The 19,621-nt window shown below is 31.5% G+C and overlaps 1 protein-coding gene across 13 annotated transcripts in view; it reads right to left on the reverse strand.

Moving 5' to 3' along the window:
• The window catches only part of LOC148603917 (RNA-binding motif, single-stranded-interacting protein 3-like), a 152,915-nt gene that overhangs the window by 19,560 nt on the left and 113,734 nt on the right, over positions 1–19,621 (reverse strand). For all 13 annotated transcript variants that reach the window (XM_088553422.1, XM_088553420.1, XM_088553418.1 and 10 more), the window contains 3 exons: positions 14,660–14,820; positions 4,679–4,737; positions 4,343–4,434 (listed from right to left, as the gene is read on the reverse strand). In XM_088553422.1, the coding sequence (XP_088409548.1) occupies positions 4,343–4,434; positions 4,679–4,737; positions 14,660–14,820 (312 nt within the window). The remainder of the gene's footprint in view (positions 1–4,342; positions 4,435–4,678; positions 4,738–14,659; positions 14,821–19,621) is intronic.

Consider the following 19,621-nt stretch of genomic DNA (forward strand, 5'->3'; position numbering starts at 1 on the left):
TCATGATTCATTTATCAGTAACCAGTCATCCATATCAGTAAAGGAAACTGGTTTCCTGTCTACTTGGGACCATATTATGTATCATCACCAACAATTTGACAATAAATTGCTGTTCAGATAATTTAATTTTGTTAATAGAAGAAGTGTTTGATCCAGTACCTTTTCATGATCATAAAAAATTGTGAATCCCTCACCTGGTTCTCAAAAGTAATACACTAATGAAAATATCTGACATAATATGACTTGAATGAAAAATAGACACTATCTCTGGTTTCTGGCATAAAGCAATTAAATGCATTAATTTCTGACAAAGTTACATGAAACTCATCAGTGTTTTAACATGACTTTGAGAAATTCAATTTCCTTTCTAACATTTTGTTTTCTACAAGGAAAATTGGACAGACTTCTCCATAGTTGATGTAAACTATAGTAAAGTTTTCACCAAATTGAATAAGAAAAAATAATACTAGAGTATACATAAACTTTTCTTCAACTAATTTTAAGCTCTAAATGAAGAAAACAAAACTTTCAAAAAATCACATTACATTTTTAGCTACAGAAAATGAAACCAAAATGAAACCACAAAAATTCCTTTCTCAGTCAATATGTGAGAAAAGAGATATATTATATCTAGGTATTAATTTTACATTGGACCATAACTGCCATAACTTGATACCAATAAACAGTCAGGAAAGTTATTTATCAAAAACTATTTTACGCCTCATGCTCAAGTCTCTAAAACTTCATTTTTCATCCCATTTAATTTTAAATGGAAGACAAGATACATTCATAACCCTCAAGCCATAAAACCAGCCACGCAGAGCTGAAAGGTGAGCTACAGAATTCTAATTTTACCACCTGATGTGACATTCAGAATAATGGTGCAAAATAATTATTTTTTTAAACTCATGCCAATTACTGAGATACCATATGTGACAAAATTTGCTTAATTTCCGCTTTTTGGTTGTAATATTTTGAAAAATATCTGTTCCAACTAGCCAAAGGGTTTGTAAATTTTGCTTCTCAGAGTGAGTAAGCAGACATGGTACATACTATGTATTTTTTTTTTCAGCTTTACATAAATTTTCCTTCAAACAACCTAAATACCATCCAATCATGAAGGTCCTTGACATTATTTAATATTTGATTAATCAGAAAGAAAATATGCCTTGATCAAATATCTTCATAGAACTTGTATAATATGAGCAGCTTGCATATAGTCTGTATTAACATTAACTCTTGTCATGTAAATTATACAGTTCCTCACTCTGCTGGGCCCTTTAAGTATGACTATGCAAGTTGTTCTACCAGGGAGAATTTCCTTTTATGCTGATTAAATGAAGTTTTTAACATGAATAGAAACATTACTATACATGTAACAGTAGGGTATCTTATGGTGAAATTGAATCCTTTTCAGTTGTGTAGAGAAATAGATCTAATGTGTCAACAGGATACAAAGAAATGGGTATCATATCTACTGAAATGACAATGTTTCAATAATACAAGGGGCATGCATGAAATATAACCTACTTTTTATTTAAACGATAAACAATACACATAGCTAGTAAACCAATTTATCTGTAGACACATGAGTAAGTTCTAAAGTTCTTACTTTCTCTGACTTACTTATATGCTGCTTATCAGGAAGAAAATTAAAAAAAAACTGTTTTGTAAAATTTCAATAATTACAGGGTGTATACTTACAGGAGTGAAATTTCAAGAAAATGTATGTAATGTCACAAATATAATCAAGAAAACAATATTTAGTTTCTTTACTTTCTGTGTTTTATGCATATTTTGTTATTTTTACTATAGGAAGGATTGACAGGTTAAGAAAGCATGTGTCCCAATTTCTATTCACGAAAATGAATATCATTAACTCTCATATTCATATTTTTCTCTTTAAAGAGATAAAAATGCTCTTTTTCTTAACAAAATTCATCTTCTGAAAATAAAGTCTCATTTTTATGGTAATTGTATTCTATATTTCTGTATAGACTTTTATTTTCACAATAACTTGTCTAAGAATGATTATGTATCGTCTTTTTTAAACTGGAACCAAACTTGCACAATAAATCTAAGTATTGCCTGCCTACATTTGCCAATTCATGCAAATTTTCACAATGACTTGACTAAATAAGAAATAGTTCCAATGTGATGTACTTGTTGGTCATTACTCAAACTTATAAATATCACTTGTCATAAGAATTTTCTCGATATTATGAGCTATCCACAATCCGTTATTTAATTCTGCGAAAACATATTTTTGCTTTCATTCATTTAGACAGTTCTTATAAGAGGTAAATTACAGACGAGGGACAGAATTATTGATCAATGTCACAGGGAGAATAGGAAATTCTTCGATGATTTAGACAAACTGCTCAGTAAATTTAATAAGAATCATTTTCTGAAGTAGGCTTGGAATATTCCACCAATTACTTCAAAGATCTCTTAAGGATTTTCTAATGGTTTTTTGAATTATCTGAAATTTCTTTAGAATAAGGCAATATATCAAGACACTACTAATTCTATAGGATAAAGTTCATTGTAACTTCCACTACTTAAATATATACAATGAACCTCATTGTTACAGTACTCTTATCTACAGATAAAATGGAGAAAACAGTATACTGTAGAAATGTACATAAAATGAGCATGCTAAACACCAAGTAATGTTATGGTAAACTGACTTCTATTTTACACAGGAATCTTTTTGAGTTGTTTTCTTTACAATCTGAACATCCTAACAAAAACTATTTGGTCAAAATTTTAAATGGTGCTTTCTTCACCTTTTAATTGTTTTTGTACCATTTAAAATATTACAATAATTTTTCCTGTTGTAGGTATTATGTTTGACCACAGTAGTCATGCAACAAGATTTTGTTTACTTCCTATAGGGGACCTTGATGATGAATTAAACCTTCTCCAAACCTTTACCTTCTACAACCATTTTATTTACACATAAGTTAGTTTACCAATATAAATGCAATTGACTTTATGATTTGATAATTTCTGCTTCATTACAGCCCGTGTTTTTTTGTAATCTGTTGCATTGTAGCTTGACTCATTGTTATTCAATTCCTATTCGATTGAAAACTATTTTTTCCCATGTATTGTCAATTACAATCTGCAGTCTGCCGATTGATCTGTTAGAAGAAGTAGTCCTACAGAAAAGTTTGCTTCAAATTCTGTATAAAACAACAAACAAATTAAGTTTGACGAAACGTTATCTTGTAATAGATAGCTGGCACCAATCATCTTTATTGAACAATTGGACAATTCATTTCATGTTGTCCCGCAATAATGCAACAACTTCATCAATAAAACGAACGCTTCAGAAGTTTCACGGAAGATTGCCATTTCATCATGTACAATATTAGAAGACCCTCAGTACTGAAGAATTCACCAGTTTTATTTCCGAAGTTTGATGGGTATTTTCCATTAAATGGTGTATCTTGATTAAAACAGCATGAAATTACTGAAACTTTTACTTTAAATTGTGTTTTTTAAGATTTTATGTAACTTTTATTCAATCCTCAATTTCAAACCTTAGTGAATTGTACATTAACAGATCTTCTTGAGTTTTCATGGTGATTTTCCATTAAGACAGAAATATTTTTTATCAAATGCTTTTAGTTAATCTGGTATCATGTTTTTCTTTGAATGGAAATGTTGACTTTGTATATAATTAAATGCACAACATATGGCGACATTTTCTGCACAAGTTGTTGTATTAATATTAAATGGTCTGCATAAACATGCTTAGCAATTTAATATCAGATCATAGAGACACAATACAACTGAACTGAATAATCAATTAATGCAGGGCCAATAACAGAATCAAACAACTTTGTTTAGATATCAAGTTAGATTCCTACCAGTGTCAAAGCACTGCAGCTTTTAATAGTGTCAATCTTAAGTGTCTCCACTGTTATGGATAAGACAATAATTAGATTCCTATTTCTGAAGTTTGACCAACATGAGGGTCAAAAGAGGTCAATCTTACCAGACAATAAAAAGACATGTCTGAGGTAAATGTCTAAGTGCATTGACCAAAATTTATTATTCTTTATTATTAATGAACCACTGTCATCTTCTGATTCTGACCTTACTGATCTAGTGTTTATATTTGGATGTTTGATAGTTGATGGCTTTTTGTAGAAAATACAGGGGCTGGAAATGATTAACATATGCTGGGTTAGTGGTGAAATTGGGATATGGTGTTCCACTGTTATTAAGATCAGTGGAGAGAGAGTACAACTAGCCAAGTAGACAATATCTTCAGAAGCAAAATACAAGATTGCACCTCCATCCCTTTAATATGGAGATATGGTATGCCTACCTTAGCCATTTGTGCTTGGATACCCTGGGCTTGCAGTGCCCCTACCGCCACTTCAGCTGCCTGAGGAGATTCAAAATCTACAAATCCATAACCTGAAAGTAAAATACATACTTTAGAACACGTAGAAATTGTTGCAAGACTTCATAGTATAAAATGATCAGATGGTGTTAGAATCTTATAAAGGCCTTTTATGTCTGTGTTGCTCCTATTATTCAAACTTTTTATAGATATTTCTTGTATATGCTGAGAAATTCATAACAAAAAGTTTATTATCAAAGAAGTTTTAATTTTACCAATCACTACCATCTTTTAGCCAAACTAAACTTATATAATTACCTTTGCATTTTTTGGTGTTTTCATCTAATATGGCTTTCGTTGAAATAATTTTACCATATCTGAAAAAAAGAAAAATGAATCATTAAAATTTCCAATTATATAATTGCACATTCTCTGCCCATTATCAAGTCACATGACCTTTCCCATGGTACCTTGAATGCCACAGGCCACAGATTTCTTCTTCAAACTCCATTATTTCAATTTCACCTGAAGCAGCAAGTTATCTTTTACAGGATGCCACCTTTTTCAACATCATGTGACTTTTCCCATGATGCTTTGTCTAATTTTTGCCATAAGATAGAATGTTTTATTGTAACAGGAAGAAGGATAAGTTTTATGTGCCATAAATCAAGGGAATTCTGTCATTTTGAGCAATCTTCAAATTAATTCAGAAAAAGCCCAGAAAATTAATAAGCAAATAGCAAGACTACTGTTCATCAAGATAATAAACTGACGGAGAAAATGATCTATAATCACACTGTTGAAGGTAAAAATTCTGTCATTACCGAATGAAATAGCTAATATAGTCACCGATAATCACATTAATTAATACGAGTTTTGTCACTGGATGCTTTTATTATAATTATAAGTTCTTTTCATGGTGTAATTATTGGTGAGATTAAGAAATCCTGCAATTGTGAGATATGCATTCTTCACATGCAATATTCCAGCAGAAACCTGAAATTTATGACATTTTTCTTTGATGTATAATCAATTATTTTATTGCTAATTTATGACAAAGATAAAATGTGTTCAGAAGTGAGGGTAAAATTACATCCATTAGGATAGAGTTCTAGATAGAACTGGAAGCAAAGATTACAAAATATTGGTTTGAATAGAAACCACATTCATTCTTTGCTGAGACACACTTGTCACACTTGAAGTAAGCTATTATAAGCACACACATACACCATACCCAAGATTCAGCCATGAAGTACAATGTATTTCATTACTATGATAAGTATATGTAGTAGTGTTTTTTGTTAGAGTACCTTCAAGTAGACTCAGAAACTGTCTTATTTCCATATTAAGCATTTCACTACTTGAATGGTAAATACTAACGATGAACAGTCATTCCAGTTATTGTAGATACAGCATGGTAGAAAATTTGTGGTGAAGAATAAGATTTTACACGAAAACTGAAGGTGTAGAATAGTAGGTTCTTACATAAGTCTCTATTGAAGAACCGAGCCCCTAATGAACAATAGGATTTCTAAGTTGTGAAATGTCGTCTTTCACTCAAGTGGAGTTCTAAGGAACATCGAAAGACAATAAAATTCTCTCACAATTGGAAAAAATCTCAGTTTCTGTAAAAATAAGTGTCAGTAACTATTTCTTCTGTAAAACACTGTATTTTTCAGGTTTTGTATCTACACTGGTTTTGTCAGGGAGAATAGAGTCAAGGTTTTTCACAACTGTGGTTACATGGCAAAAATCAAAAACCACATGTGACATCACTGATGCCTTTATAAACATCTTCTATGTTGTACCGTTTGGCAGTTATCCGATTGGCTGATAATGCCATGTAACACATAGTCATCAGCAGTTGTCTTTATGGATTGTTTTACATGGAAAGTGACAAAACAGAAGATATTTTATAGACAGCAGATAAGACCAGAAACTATCGCATACCAGAACATGCATGTTTGCAGTTAAAAGCAAATGGTCTGAAAAAAAAAGAGCATATTGTCAAGTTTTAAGTGACTTATTTGACCTCATAAAAAGAACCAAAATAAAAGCAAAATAAAATGGTATTTCATCACAATCAACCATTAATGTAATTAACTAAAAAAACAACCATTATCTTTTAACGATCAATTAAAAATAGATTTAACTGAACTTTAGGGGGATCCTTTATTGGACAATTTTTGTGAAAAAAATTCTCCAACAAAAGCCATCAAATTCCATAACAGTATTATCTGTTCATCATTGTCAATTTTCTTTATTAAAATCCAACTTTCAACAATAAAACATAGACACAAATGATGTATAATTCAAATGACAAATTTCCATAGATACATCATGATCACTATCTTAACATGTTTTCGACAGAAAGCCACATTACATGGCTCCTATATTATTATAATTGATTGAAATCGGTCGTTTGTATAGGTCTTTGAGTAGAATTGGTTTGAAAAAAAGTTCTTCTTGCATTTTATTAACAAATTTATCTGGAAAGAAAAATCAAATTTTCAACTTCTTAGTTGTTTTCTAAGTATAGGGTATAACAGACCAAGTCTTGATGAAGTAAGATAAAGAAGGATTTAGATTGTTTGTTTGTTTGTTTGTTGGGGTTTAACGTCCGAGCAGCAATATTTCAGCTATATTCAGACGATGAACATGAAATTGATGATAAAATGAACATGAAATGATGAAATGGAAAAGGAATGGGACACAAGGACAATGGGGTAGACAAATTTTGATTGCCACTGGAAATAGGGAGAGGTGGGTAGGGTCGGGAAAATTAGCCTCCTGTGGCGGAGCCCTATGGTTCCTATTCCGGGAGAATACCATAGTAGGGTTCTTTAATGTGTGAGGAACGTGGTATCTTTCCCAACACGGTGCACCACTATGGTTTGCGGTCAGTTTTCCATATTATAGCCTGACAACCCCAGCATGTAACACGCCAGGGGTACCCTATTCAACCCTATTTAGTCGCCTTTTACAACAAACTTAGCGCTGCTGCAGGCCTATTCTTTTAACACCCAGACCTGCACGGGGAGAAGGATTTTGAAAAATGTTTTTCAGTCTTTCTACTTTCACTTTAACTTTTCCAAGACTTTTTCTACTTTCTTTCCATCTTTCAAAGCCATGTCCTTTTTATTGACCTTCGGGACACTTGCATGAAACTTAACATGTAAGTGAACCTAACATACACATCAACTTTAGCTGACGTAAACAGCAGGAATGTCTGTATATAAAATACCAGTATAACCTTATTTAGTATAGTTTATCTAGAAGATCAAGTTTGTATTTACACAGTCATATATTAAATTTATTCCAGATTGTAAATCTATCATGTTTTGAAGTTGCAGGTTTGTAGTAAAAGTGAATAAAAAGTAAGACATACTGTTTAAAACAAACACATTATTGCTGTATGGAGTATTTGTTCTAGTTTTAAACCGCTTTAAGACATAAATTTTGCAGAAAAAAATGGATCATTTTTTTATTATACGTAGCAAAGTGACTACAGTTGGTACATAAAAAGAGACTCAGAGAACACAAAAAAGAACTAAGAATTTTAAAAGTATCCACTGTACGTATGATTGAATTAAGAAGCAGAACATGAGGGAGCTAACATTTGATTGTATGGTGGGGGATCAAATTTTGTGTCCTGGATTTTTATTTCAAACTTGATCATTGATCCACACCATAAAAATCAAGTGGTTGCTCCTTTATAATGCAAAGACAGGTAAAAATAAATAAACTATTACTCAGTTTATAAAGACAGGAAACTTTTCATATAAAATACACAAGAAAAATTGACTGCCCTTTGAAACATTTCCTTCAAACAGATGAAGTGGACAAACAACAGAATAGCTTTGGTTAAGAATATGCTGCTCCTTAAATCAACACATCAAGAACAATGGAGTCTCTTCACCAAGCAATATCTACAGATAAAGATAACATAGTTAGGATGGAATGTATATCTCAATAATTTGTTGACTTTTCTATGTAATTTGTTTCAATATTTTCTGTTGATTAAAACAACTCTGGGTTTCACCTATTATCCACTAAAGATTTTAATAATAATTAATGTAAGAGATTCCTGAGGTTATCTATGGTAAGACAATGTGCTAAACTGGTAGATTATCCCCTCTAAACAACTCATTTGGACAGAGACTCTGGGCAACCCTGGGAGTCAAAACATCTATTTCAGAGCTGATTGACTCAGAACCCTGGTGATAATTGTATCCTAAGCAACTCTGAGTCAAAACATCTATTTCAGAGTTGATTGACTCAGAACCTCCAAGACATCTGTATCCAAAGCAAACCTTCTTAGCGCCTGAACATCCAATAGAAACAGAATAAAAGAAAACTTCACAGCTTCACAATAATCTGTATATGTGGATGAAATCAGCATGAGAATGGACAACAGTCTGAAAATTCCAGAATACCGGTAACTTTATTGGTATCTATCATAGAGAGCCCCAACTTGAACAGCACTGAATCTGTTATTAAATAAACACTTCCTGACTACTGAGGTGTAGAGTTTACTTTATTTAATGATAAAACAATTGTTCTGGAGTAATCATCTACTTCCACCTCTGCCAAGAGTCTGCCAGTACATCAAACAGAAGTAAGAATTCATGGCTGTGATGTATATAGACCTATGATAGATTTACATATACACCATATATAAATAAATCACTAGCAAAATAGCAGAAAAAGACTCTAGCTACTTTGATAACCTTGCTAGATATCAACCAGAATAACCAAAAGATCAGAATGAAACATGGCTCCATTCTAATACTTCTAGTATCCTAAAAACTTGACTTTTACATAATTTAATGTTAAAACATTTATACTTGTGTAATAATCCAATTTACCCACATCAGCATTTAGTATGTACTGTTCTGAGGTAACTCAAGGTAACAGATTACCACAGCTTATTCATTGACATATCTTACTGCTGCAATTGGAGATGGATTGAACTGCCTGTAACTGCTATTATAACTAAAGAAAATGAAGAAACTAACAGCATAATAGAGTAAAACTTTCTGCTTTAGAATGAGAATTAGAAACAATTTTGACCTTGAATTACAGCCATACCATCCCTTACCAACATATGACTATACATTGGTCAAATGCTAAAAATCAGACCACATCTTGAAACACAAGATCTTTAATATGAAACTAATGAACTATAGGGTACCAGATCTTGGCTTGTAAACATAACAGCTCAGCCTCAGTTGATGAAACATACAATGTAGTTGCATAATTAAGGAATGGTGACATTGATTGTTAGTACAAGGTCATGTCTAGACAAAGAGGGGAACTTGACAACTCTCTTCATAATATCAGCAGGACATCTGTACTTACAAAATGTAATTAATGGAAAACAATAAGCATGAAAAACTCTTCCCTGGAACAAGACAAGTAATTTACACAGAGTGAACAACATTATTATATGGACCTAAATATTCAACATAATAAAAAAATAAAATAGAAAACAAGACACAAATATGTAGGAAGGAAACTTTAACAACAATATCCCTAAAGAAACATGAACAGGAAGAAACTACTGACTGATAAAACAGAAATAGGAAATAACTATTTTTTTAATACAAAATTTCTATACAGTGTGAATTTGATAACAAGAAGTATGTATTAATTTTGGTGGCATAATGGTACTAAACAGCTCAGTACCAATACTTAAACTTAGAATGACATCACTATACATGATAGATATATAGCAATCTAGACAACATTGATTCATAAGTTCATATCAACAGTAAGAAACAATCTACCAAAGTAGCATATAACTTGGTGGAAGTATTTCTGAATAATTGTGTGACTGACAGACAGACAATATTACCGAAATACATTCCGTCCAAAGAGATGGGCAAATAAAAATTAACCCAACGAAATCTAAGTACCCATGTTCTTATAACTAGAAAGTGAGTTAAAAACTAAAGCTGTAAGATAATTTAAAGAAACCCAAAACACTGCATATAATACTGAAAGAAGCACCAGAAATAATATTAGAAGCAGACAGAGATCTCCTATACCATGAACAGTTGACACATACAGTGTAATTTATATCATGGTTGTCAATAAGTTCATTTCTATTGTCTGGAGAAAGACAGAGCTTAACTGTCCACATGTTAGTTCCATGACAAACAAACGCTTGAATGAATAGGATATTTGCAGTCATTACGGTCCTGTTACCATGTTATCACAGAATTACTGACGATTCTTATTAAACAAGTGAAATGTAATAGTAAGGACAAAATGTTCTTAGCTAGCAGTTTTATTTAGACTCTATTGTTAGGTTTATTAGCAGTTTGGTATATTGAGTATGATTTGCCTCTATAAATTAATCTAATTCTTGAATGAAACATATTTACAAACAACAGGTAGGAAGGACTACATCTATGTCTGAAGGTGCAAGTGTAAAACTATAGGCTTGTACAGACAAGATTACTTTAAGGTAGCTTACAGTCTTATGGTTTACAAAAATCTTTACAAATGCAAAATTTTTAAATTACAGTGTCAATATTTGATTTTCTAATAAACTGGGGCTTCCAATAAGCTCTTTAATAAACAATGCATGCCAAGTGCTTCTTGTGTAAACAGTGAACTTGCTTAGATTTGAAAGAACTGTGCAATTACATATCTATTGAGAGATTTGTTAATGTCCAGTGAAGTGCAGAAGAAATTGATTTTTGGTGTTTTTTATGGCAGGCTGGGAGTCTTTGCGTCTTTTGATCTGTTTGTCAATAGACAGAATATAGCAAATGTGAGATGAAATAAGACTCAAAAGCACGTAAACTGAATATCAAATAATTCACTTCATTAGCGATGAGCTCATGAAATCGTCAATATAATAGAGATGTATAGCTTTTCAAAATACAATTTCATCAAACCTGATTACTCTTGAACAGCATGGCTTATGTTTACCTTTAAATTAATAAATGGCAAGCTTTGAAAAGGAAACACCATGTTTCAGAATATAAATATTGAGCCTTGAATAGAAATGTATGGTAATGACCATTGCCTTACTGTTTTATAGCATCTGTTTGTATAAAAACACAATTATATCAATGAATATCTTTAAGTATGCATGGACTAATGGGGCTGATATCTGTATTTGTTTTTTGCCTCAATATGGGAAGATGAACCTAAAAGGCAACTAAAAAGGACATGTCAGACTTACTCTATTGATTGGCTACTGGAATATTTTTTTGTTTTTACATAATGGTGAGAAATAAGACAAAAATATCCATGATACAAAAACATTGTTTAACAACCATTAAGATGGCATAGATAAGGCATTTTACCATCATGAAACAAAACTTGCACAGAAAAGTATTCAGATCAAATGTCTATTAAAAGAAAGAGAGAGTATTGATTGGTCCAGTTCAGGCATAACCCTGTGCTTGGGTTGGGCTGCACTTATAAATGACAAGAAGCCTGAAAATCAGGTCAATTGCAAAGCTTTCTACATTCCAACACTGGTGTGGACCTTAATTGTCATTATACACCCAAAGCAGACATTCTTTCTTTACACAGAGGCAACACTGGTGTGACATCATTACTAGGTCCTTCATTCTGATAAGTAAATCTCTTCAACTTCAAAGTCAGACTTAAGTGTAACTTTAGCAAAGGGTGACTGATTATAGACCTTAGTAATGGTGATAGTCCTGGTATTCTGGCAATAAGTAAATACCCACTATCAAGAGACCATTGACTTAAAATTCTTTGACATCTTAGAGTCTAGAAGTCATTAATACCCTCCTACAACTCCAAATATACCTTTAAAATTAAACTGAAGATAATATGTAAATCCCTTAGACTGAATGGACTTTTACTGACAAATTGGAGTTTTATCATTTTGATGAAACTATAAAGAGAAATGCATGATTTCGCCCAAAAAACATTTAAAACTATCCTTTCTTGGGCCTCAACAATTGTTTCTCAATAAATTAGAAGTTGTAACATAAGTAGAAACAGGATGCAGAAGTTCCTTAGTGCGATCATAACATGGACAACTTCCTGTGTTAAAACAGGCACTAATTTTAATCACTGAGATCAAATCATATTTCTGATGTTATGATATCAATATGGCAGGACTGCTGCCATATCTGTTGTATCAATAGTGACTGAATTCATTCATTATCCCATTTTTTATTCACCTGTTCAACTCAACAAAATATCTTTTATTGAGTTTTTTTCTGGGTCAGATTTTTTTCCTGCTGTGGAGAGAAGAATCTTCATGATCATCGAACAGATATCAAACATTTATAGTAGATGTCATGTATGTGCACTTCATCAGAAATTAATCTTTTTATTATCCAATAAATTTGTACACTAAAAAGTAGGTTTTAGATCTGTTTTATATCATCTTCAGATTATACACAGGAGAGATTTAATTTTCTTTACATGTTACACTGCCCTCTCCTCCAAAAATATGTTTTGTCTCAATTTGCTATCAAGATCCAATGAGCAGACTGGGACATACATATAAAACATATATCAGACAAATGGGTAGATGTTACTTTCAAAGAAACACAGATAAAATTAACAATGATAACCCTCCATTAAATGAAGTACCATATAAAATAAATTAGCCATTCAAACAATAAAACCTCACATGAGAACTAGATACTGGCTGAAACATATCAATTCCATTATAGAGTCGATGGGGCCATCACATCATCAGTAATAATAGACTTTTTACATCTACATATTACTCCATTATACAGTCATGGGGAGGTTGTTTTAATCTGTAATAACATACATTGATGATAGGCATCCTGTATTATAATGGATCAGTATCCCAACAGAGACATCATATATTAGGACATTATAGATATATAATGATCAATATGGTGCTCTACATTTACAGAACAATATTTTTTTTATTGATGGCTAAAAGTGACAAGACATTTTGTGTTATCTTCAATTCCATAAATCCAATAGCTTTATAAATAAAGTAAATATAAACAACTGAATTCTCTCAGATTTAAAGAAAACTAGCATTCACACTATTCAGTATTGACTATCAATTTGAACTGATATCAATGCATTAGGTTTTAAAAGTACTTAAATTAAGAGTTCTGGTTTTAAAGCTCCTTAAATAAAAGAAGAAAAAGAAGACCTTGAAGTGAATATTATTTCTCTTTGGAAAGCAACTAGTGTCATTTAGCACTATAAGTGATGTACTTTTCTCCTTGTCTTTTATTACAATTACTAAACAAAACACATTTACTATGACAGTTGCTATGGAAGTTCCGTCACATGCAAGTAGAAATGGATTTTCCAAACAAACGGAAAGTAATGTGACATTTCTAAGGATTTATTTGACAAGAGAAATGGAAAATACTGGTTGCAGAAGATACAACACTCATCTTGTGAGCAGAACATGATGATCAAGCATTGACTAATGGCAGAAAGATACAACACTCATCAAGCATTGAGTAACGACAATCCAAGGCTTCAGTGAATCAACAGTTAGGAACATCTACAGTAATTTTACAGCCAATGTCAAAAAGCTTAATAAAGAAACAAGATATTACATAATTCTTAAACTGTTCAATTATTTCATTCTTTTGAATCATAATTATTTCTGTAACTACCATCGAATGTAATCTATAATTGGATAGATAGTCCTTGAGGATTCAAATAGAGAGATGGTAGTTAGAAATGTATGTGTTTCTATAATGGCCTCTTGTGATTAATTGCTTCATTATAAAAAGTATGCAGGAGCATGAGAATTAATCAGACAGAAGTTTCATATGATTGTGTTGCCACAGTGCATTCTGCTGGTAGATCTTTTGCATGTATGATGAAGGCAGCGTCCAGTAATTAATGTACTTTTCCTCACCATCCAAACAACACAATTTTGTTTTCTTTGGGTTACCATCATAAAAGGACAATTGAAAGCAAAGAAACTTATTAACATTAATTTAATTTTGCTTTTGCCTAAAACAATGCATGATTCTCCATTCCAAAGTTCAAAGGTGTATAACTCCAACAAAAATCAATGGGTCATAAATTCCTAAAATATGCACATACTTGCATATAAAGTCTTAGCGACCTACAAAGTTCCATGAAGATGGATGACTTAGCTTCTCAAGAATTGTGATGGACAGACAGACAGAAGGACAGGGCAAATATGTATTCCCACCAAAATGGAGGGAGACATTACTGTTATTAGCCATGTACTGACTAACAGCACCATATAAAAAAATACATTTTTTGATTTGTAACATTGGCCCCTTTCTAAAAGAATGTCAACAAATTTAAGATACTTACGGATTACATAAATTAACTAAGTCTTTATCTGTGGTGTTAGGATTCAGTCCCCGTATATACAGGTTGGTTTTACTGAGGTCATTAGGCCCTCCACTCTGTGTGCTGCTTTGACTACTGGTGGTGTTTGGACTTGCCGCAGGCATGCTGCGAGGTGTGTAGGTCTGTAAAGAATAAGAAAACTTGTTGAATATCATGGCTTTTACAAAAAAATATATTAAGCAGAAAGCTTGAATGCATATTTGATACTATCAGTTATAGCAACAAGTCATTCCAGGCTTAAAGTTCAAAACCCTGTCAGCTCTATAAAAAATAATAAGACCTGTGGTCCAAACATGACAACACCCCAACAAAAATGATATAAATGTAACTTAATCTGATATACCAACAAAAGATTGCAATGTCCTACCAGGCTTAACAAAGCTGTAAGGTGAAGAAATAAATGTGTACAAGTCAACAGCTCATTCTAACCTATAGCATATACATTAAAACAAATAGCCTAACAAAAAATACTTAGTTCAATGGATCAAACAGGTGTTTTCATTCATTCTTTCTTCAAGATCAGAGACAAAAATCCTATACCAGTTTGGCCTTAGAGAAAATGTTGATAAAGTACAAGTCGATTACACAGGTAATGTATACACAAGGTAAGTCACAGGTACAAAGGTAACTTCAAAGGCAAAATTATGATAATCTGATTAAAAGATCAAACTAAAGCTAAAAAATCACACCACAAAATGTCAAGTGTTTGCATATCAATTCATTTACTTACATTTAATCAACCAAGTTACCTTCACCGATTTAATTAACTTAAAATAGCAGGTCAGATGAAGTAAGGTTAACTGTAATTAACAGAGATAAATTCTTAATTATAATTCATGGTATCAACTTTAAATTTTTAACAACTTCATAAATAACTGGAGCTCAACAAGACATAGGATATTCTTGGTCAGTACTTTTATTCCAGTAATTATTTACATATTAGCACATGTAGTTATGGAATTCAAACATCCACTGTATGTATGGTAATATGAAGGGAGTAATTTATAATAAAGCTTCATACAAGATCATATCTATCAAATCATGACCTTTCAAAGCAATGAACAGTCATTTCAAGGCAATTTTTTTCAGAATTGATTTCACTTTTTGTTATTAAATTTGTCTCCCAATTTTGACAAGCATTGGATGCAAGTAAAATAATGAATAGCAATTTCACCCTATTACAAGCTTGGCTAGGCAATGCCATAGAAAACCAACTCAGTTAAACGTTCTATTACAATAATTTGTGATCAGCGACGAGGACGATTACCAATGCCATAATTAACCATCCAAAAAGCTGATCACGGGTCCTACCGTCGCTTACAGTAATGTCAACCAACTCTTGTGATTTGCAATTAAATTGTTCTTCATGCGTTTATTTGCATATTCAATAACATGTCTAATCAGTGTACATCTATGGAGACCTTTTATTGACTTTTTCTCATCCAAGTACCAGATTTTCTCAAACATAAAAATTTTACATAAGAAAGGGAAATTGCACTTCTCTTTATAAACATGTCATTTATCAATGCCAATATTTCTTTCTATTTCTCCCACTTCATAGAACTCTACACAAAACAGAAACACTTTATTTAAAAATATAAAACCATTACATAAGATTATAAAAACTTCATTCTTTCAACACAATATATTTAAAAAAAAAAAAAAAGAAAACTTGTATTTCAGCACAAAATCATAAATGACTGAACCACAACAGGTGTAATTAATTACAGATAGAACTGTTTTAGTACCCCCTTCCTAGGAAGGACCTTAATACCATTACAAACATATTAACCCACCATCAAATTTGTTTTTTTGCAATTAGTGTATCTAATCAATAAGTACTCAATGCAATATAAGAATAACTACTCTCTCTTCAGATGAATAGATTTCCTTGCCAATTCACATGTACATGTATCATAATGATAAAAAAAAGCCAAAGTACTACTAAAGTATAAACAGTTGTACATTGTGGAAAGTGTGTTATGGTAGGAAGAATGTAAACGTTTGTATAGGACAATGCATATGTCAAAGTTTTGGTTCAGAAATCATCTATATTCCATAAAATAAAAACAAATCAATTATAGATCAGTCTGACCTCATTATTCATAGTGTTTTGACAATGAAATATATGTAACTTTAATGATAGTTAAATGTTACATAAACAAATTATCAAAATATTCTTGGAAGATTTCAAATCAAATAAAAGATTGACATAAAATAATCCAAATCCACATACCTTGTATGAGAAGCCAAGAACCAGAATAGAGACTGACCTATATGGAGTTAATAGTACAATTATCTCCAACTATGTAGAGAATTAGTTTTTCATTGGACATGATGGCTGCTGACAGTTTAATACCTTGTCAAAACTTTGACAGCTAAATACCACAAAACCTCATCAATAACTTGATTATAACTGGAACATAATGCTACAGACAATTGTTTATAATCATTTGCATTACGTCCTGATTGGGGGCTTTATAATGGAAAACCATTCAGTTTTATATTGGCTGATTTCTCAATGAGCCATTTTATGGCCATAGTCTCAGCTTGCAGTTAAGTTTTATGTTTGTTTCTGAATTCATTAGCAATTAGTTTCACACAGGTTCATATAAATCACTGCTTGTCCATTGACCAGATAGGCTATTGTTGGCTTTATCCTGGAAACAAGCAATCAACATGACTAATATGTAAGATTCAACATACAAAAGTATGAGAACAGGTCCTAGTTTTAAAAAAAATTATATATATATATTCAAACCAACTGGTTGTTGAAGCTTTATACACAACTTGATAACATGCTCAATGTATCATATTAATGTGAATGCAAAAAGTAAAATACACTCCCAAAACATCTTCAATCTCAATAGAAATGCTTGTCGTCTCAACACCAGCGTGACCTAATATCTACTATAGAACCATACATGGACAAATATTCTACTTGTACATGACATTTAAACATCATATCGGAAAACAAAGTGTCATCCAAAATTACTTTTTTTAAGTAAGTAGGTCTCCCTTATCAGAAAATATGAAAAAAATATATATTAACAAATCTTCTTTAAAATATGATGAGTCGAAAAATTTACAGTTCGGCGCCAGAGGTCTTCAGTAGAGGAATAATATAGATATAAAATCATAAATTTTTCTTCCACCAGCCCCAAAATAATTTAACCGAGCCTAGACCTTACCGTGTAAATAAATCTTAAGACCCTTTATGACTCTTAAAGCCCATATACATTAAATTGTTTGACCTAAATATTTATGTTGTTCATATTCTCTGATAAGGCGAGATTTACACTGCTTTACAAATCTCACTGACAAAACTGTCTTTTATCACAGAAAAATATGACATTTTGAATTTGATAAATTTTTCCTAAAGGAGTTGAATTGTTTGTATGGTGTAAAATGGTCCCCAACCTACACATTTGGGTGTATTAAATTGTAATTCTTGTTTCATATCAATGCAACAGTGATTCAGATATAGTGAAATGTAACAAGTTTACCTGAGTATAGTTAGCCAAACTATATTTCTATAAGACAATGTGAGGAATCCTGAAGAATCAGGAACTAAGTTTTATATGTAACAAAATTTTCCAGAAAAAAAACAACTAAAGTGCTTTTAATTCAATTATTTTAATCCAGCAAAAATACAAAAAGCTAAAAGCAAAAAATAAAATTGTAGCTTTAACAACCAAATATTCAGTTGGTCCCATTTACTATAGAAAATTCATTTCCCTCTGGGCAGACGAACAACTGTTAATAAACTTCGGCTGTTACATTGTAAACATTTATGCAAAAAACTCAATAATCAACTTTCTGATTCATTGATACAAAAAATTACATATATTAACAGTAATATTTCACAATGAAAGTCAAATGTAGAAAAATAGACTTACTTGTATCGAAAGGAAGAAAAACACCTGTTAAATTTTGTATAAGACACTCCCTCCGTAGGTGAAATCAATGCTATATAAAATGTGTATAAGATTCTCAACTATTTTGATGACCTAACTCCGCTCCACTAACCACAAGATGTAAAGGATGTATTTAAAAATGTCGCACTACTACTTAAAATCTTCCATTTAAGTTACAACATATATCTGTAACACCACTACGATCAAAAGTGTTAGGTTTAATAATTACAACGGCCAGAGAATATTAAGGTCATTGATTCAAGATCTCCGTGATTACTTGACTAATCTTACTAAACACCACAAAGTAAGGCATTGCTATCTGGTAAATAAGATTATTCTTTAAGTCATTGAAAAAATAAATTCCATTTAAAAATAGGCAGTGAATTGATCAGAATTGTACAATTACCAAGGTAAGACAGGTACTGGTATTTTTCTCGTTTAATTGGATGATGAATGGTGCAAGGTTGTAGAATTCTATATAGAGACGTTTATAACATAAAATAATAGAAATTAAAATGGGAAAAAAAATCCCCAGAATCAATAACTATAAATGGTGACAATGAACTCTTATAATGTGAAAGTGTCTTCATTATACAATTACATTCTATGAATAGTCTGTGAATGACTGATTTTTTATCCACTATTTATTTAGTAGAGAGAAAGAGCTGTAATATTGATATTGTATTCAGCATTATTTCAGTATGATTATGACTAATAATTAAAAGAAATCTTGGTATAACATTTCTCTGATATGACAAGCTACAGTGACCTTTGAACTAACCACATTACCTAATGGTATTCTAGTACCAATAGAACAGAATTTTATAGTTTTGCAAATCTGCATTAAATTTCTACAGAACCTCATTTGAAACAAACTTTTTAGATTTTAATTAGAAACCTTCCCATATGACCTAACAAACTCACCTTAATTTACCATTGATAAATGTATGATATGATGTGATATGGTACTACACATTTATTTTTATTATAATTTTCAATTAACTTT

The sequence above is a fragment of the Perna viridis genome, chromosome 11, assembly GCF_037379345.1.
Source record: "Perna viridis isolate PV_CMFRI_1.1 ecotype Kerala chromosome 11, ASM3737934v1, whole genome shotgun sequence".
Lineage (NCBI taxonomy): Eukaryota > Metazoa > Mollusca > Bivalvia > Mytilida > Mytilidae > Perna > Perna viridis.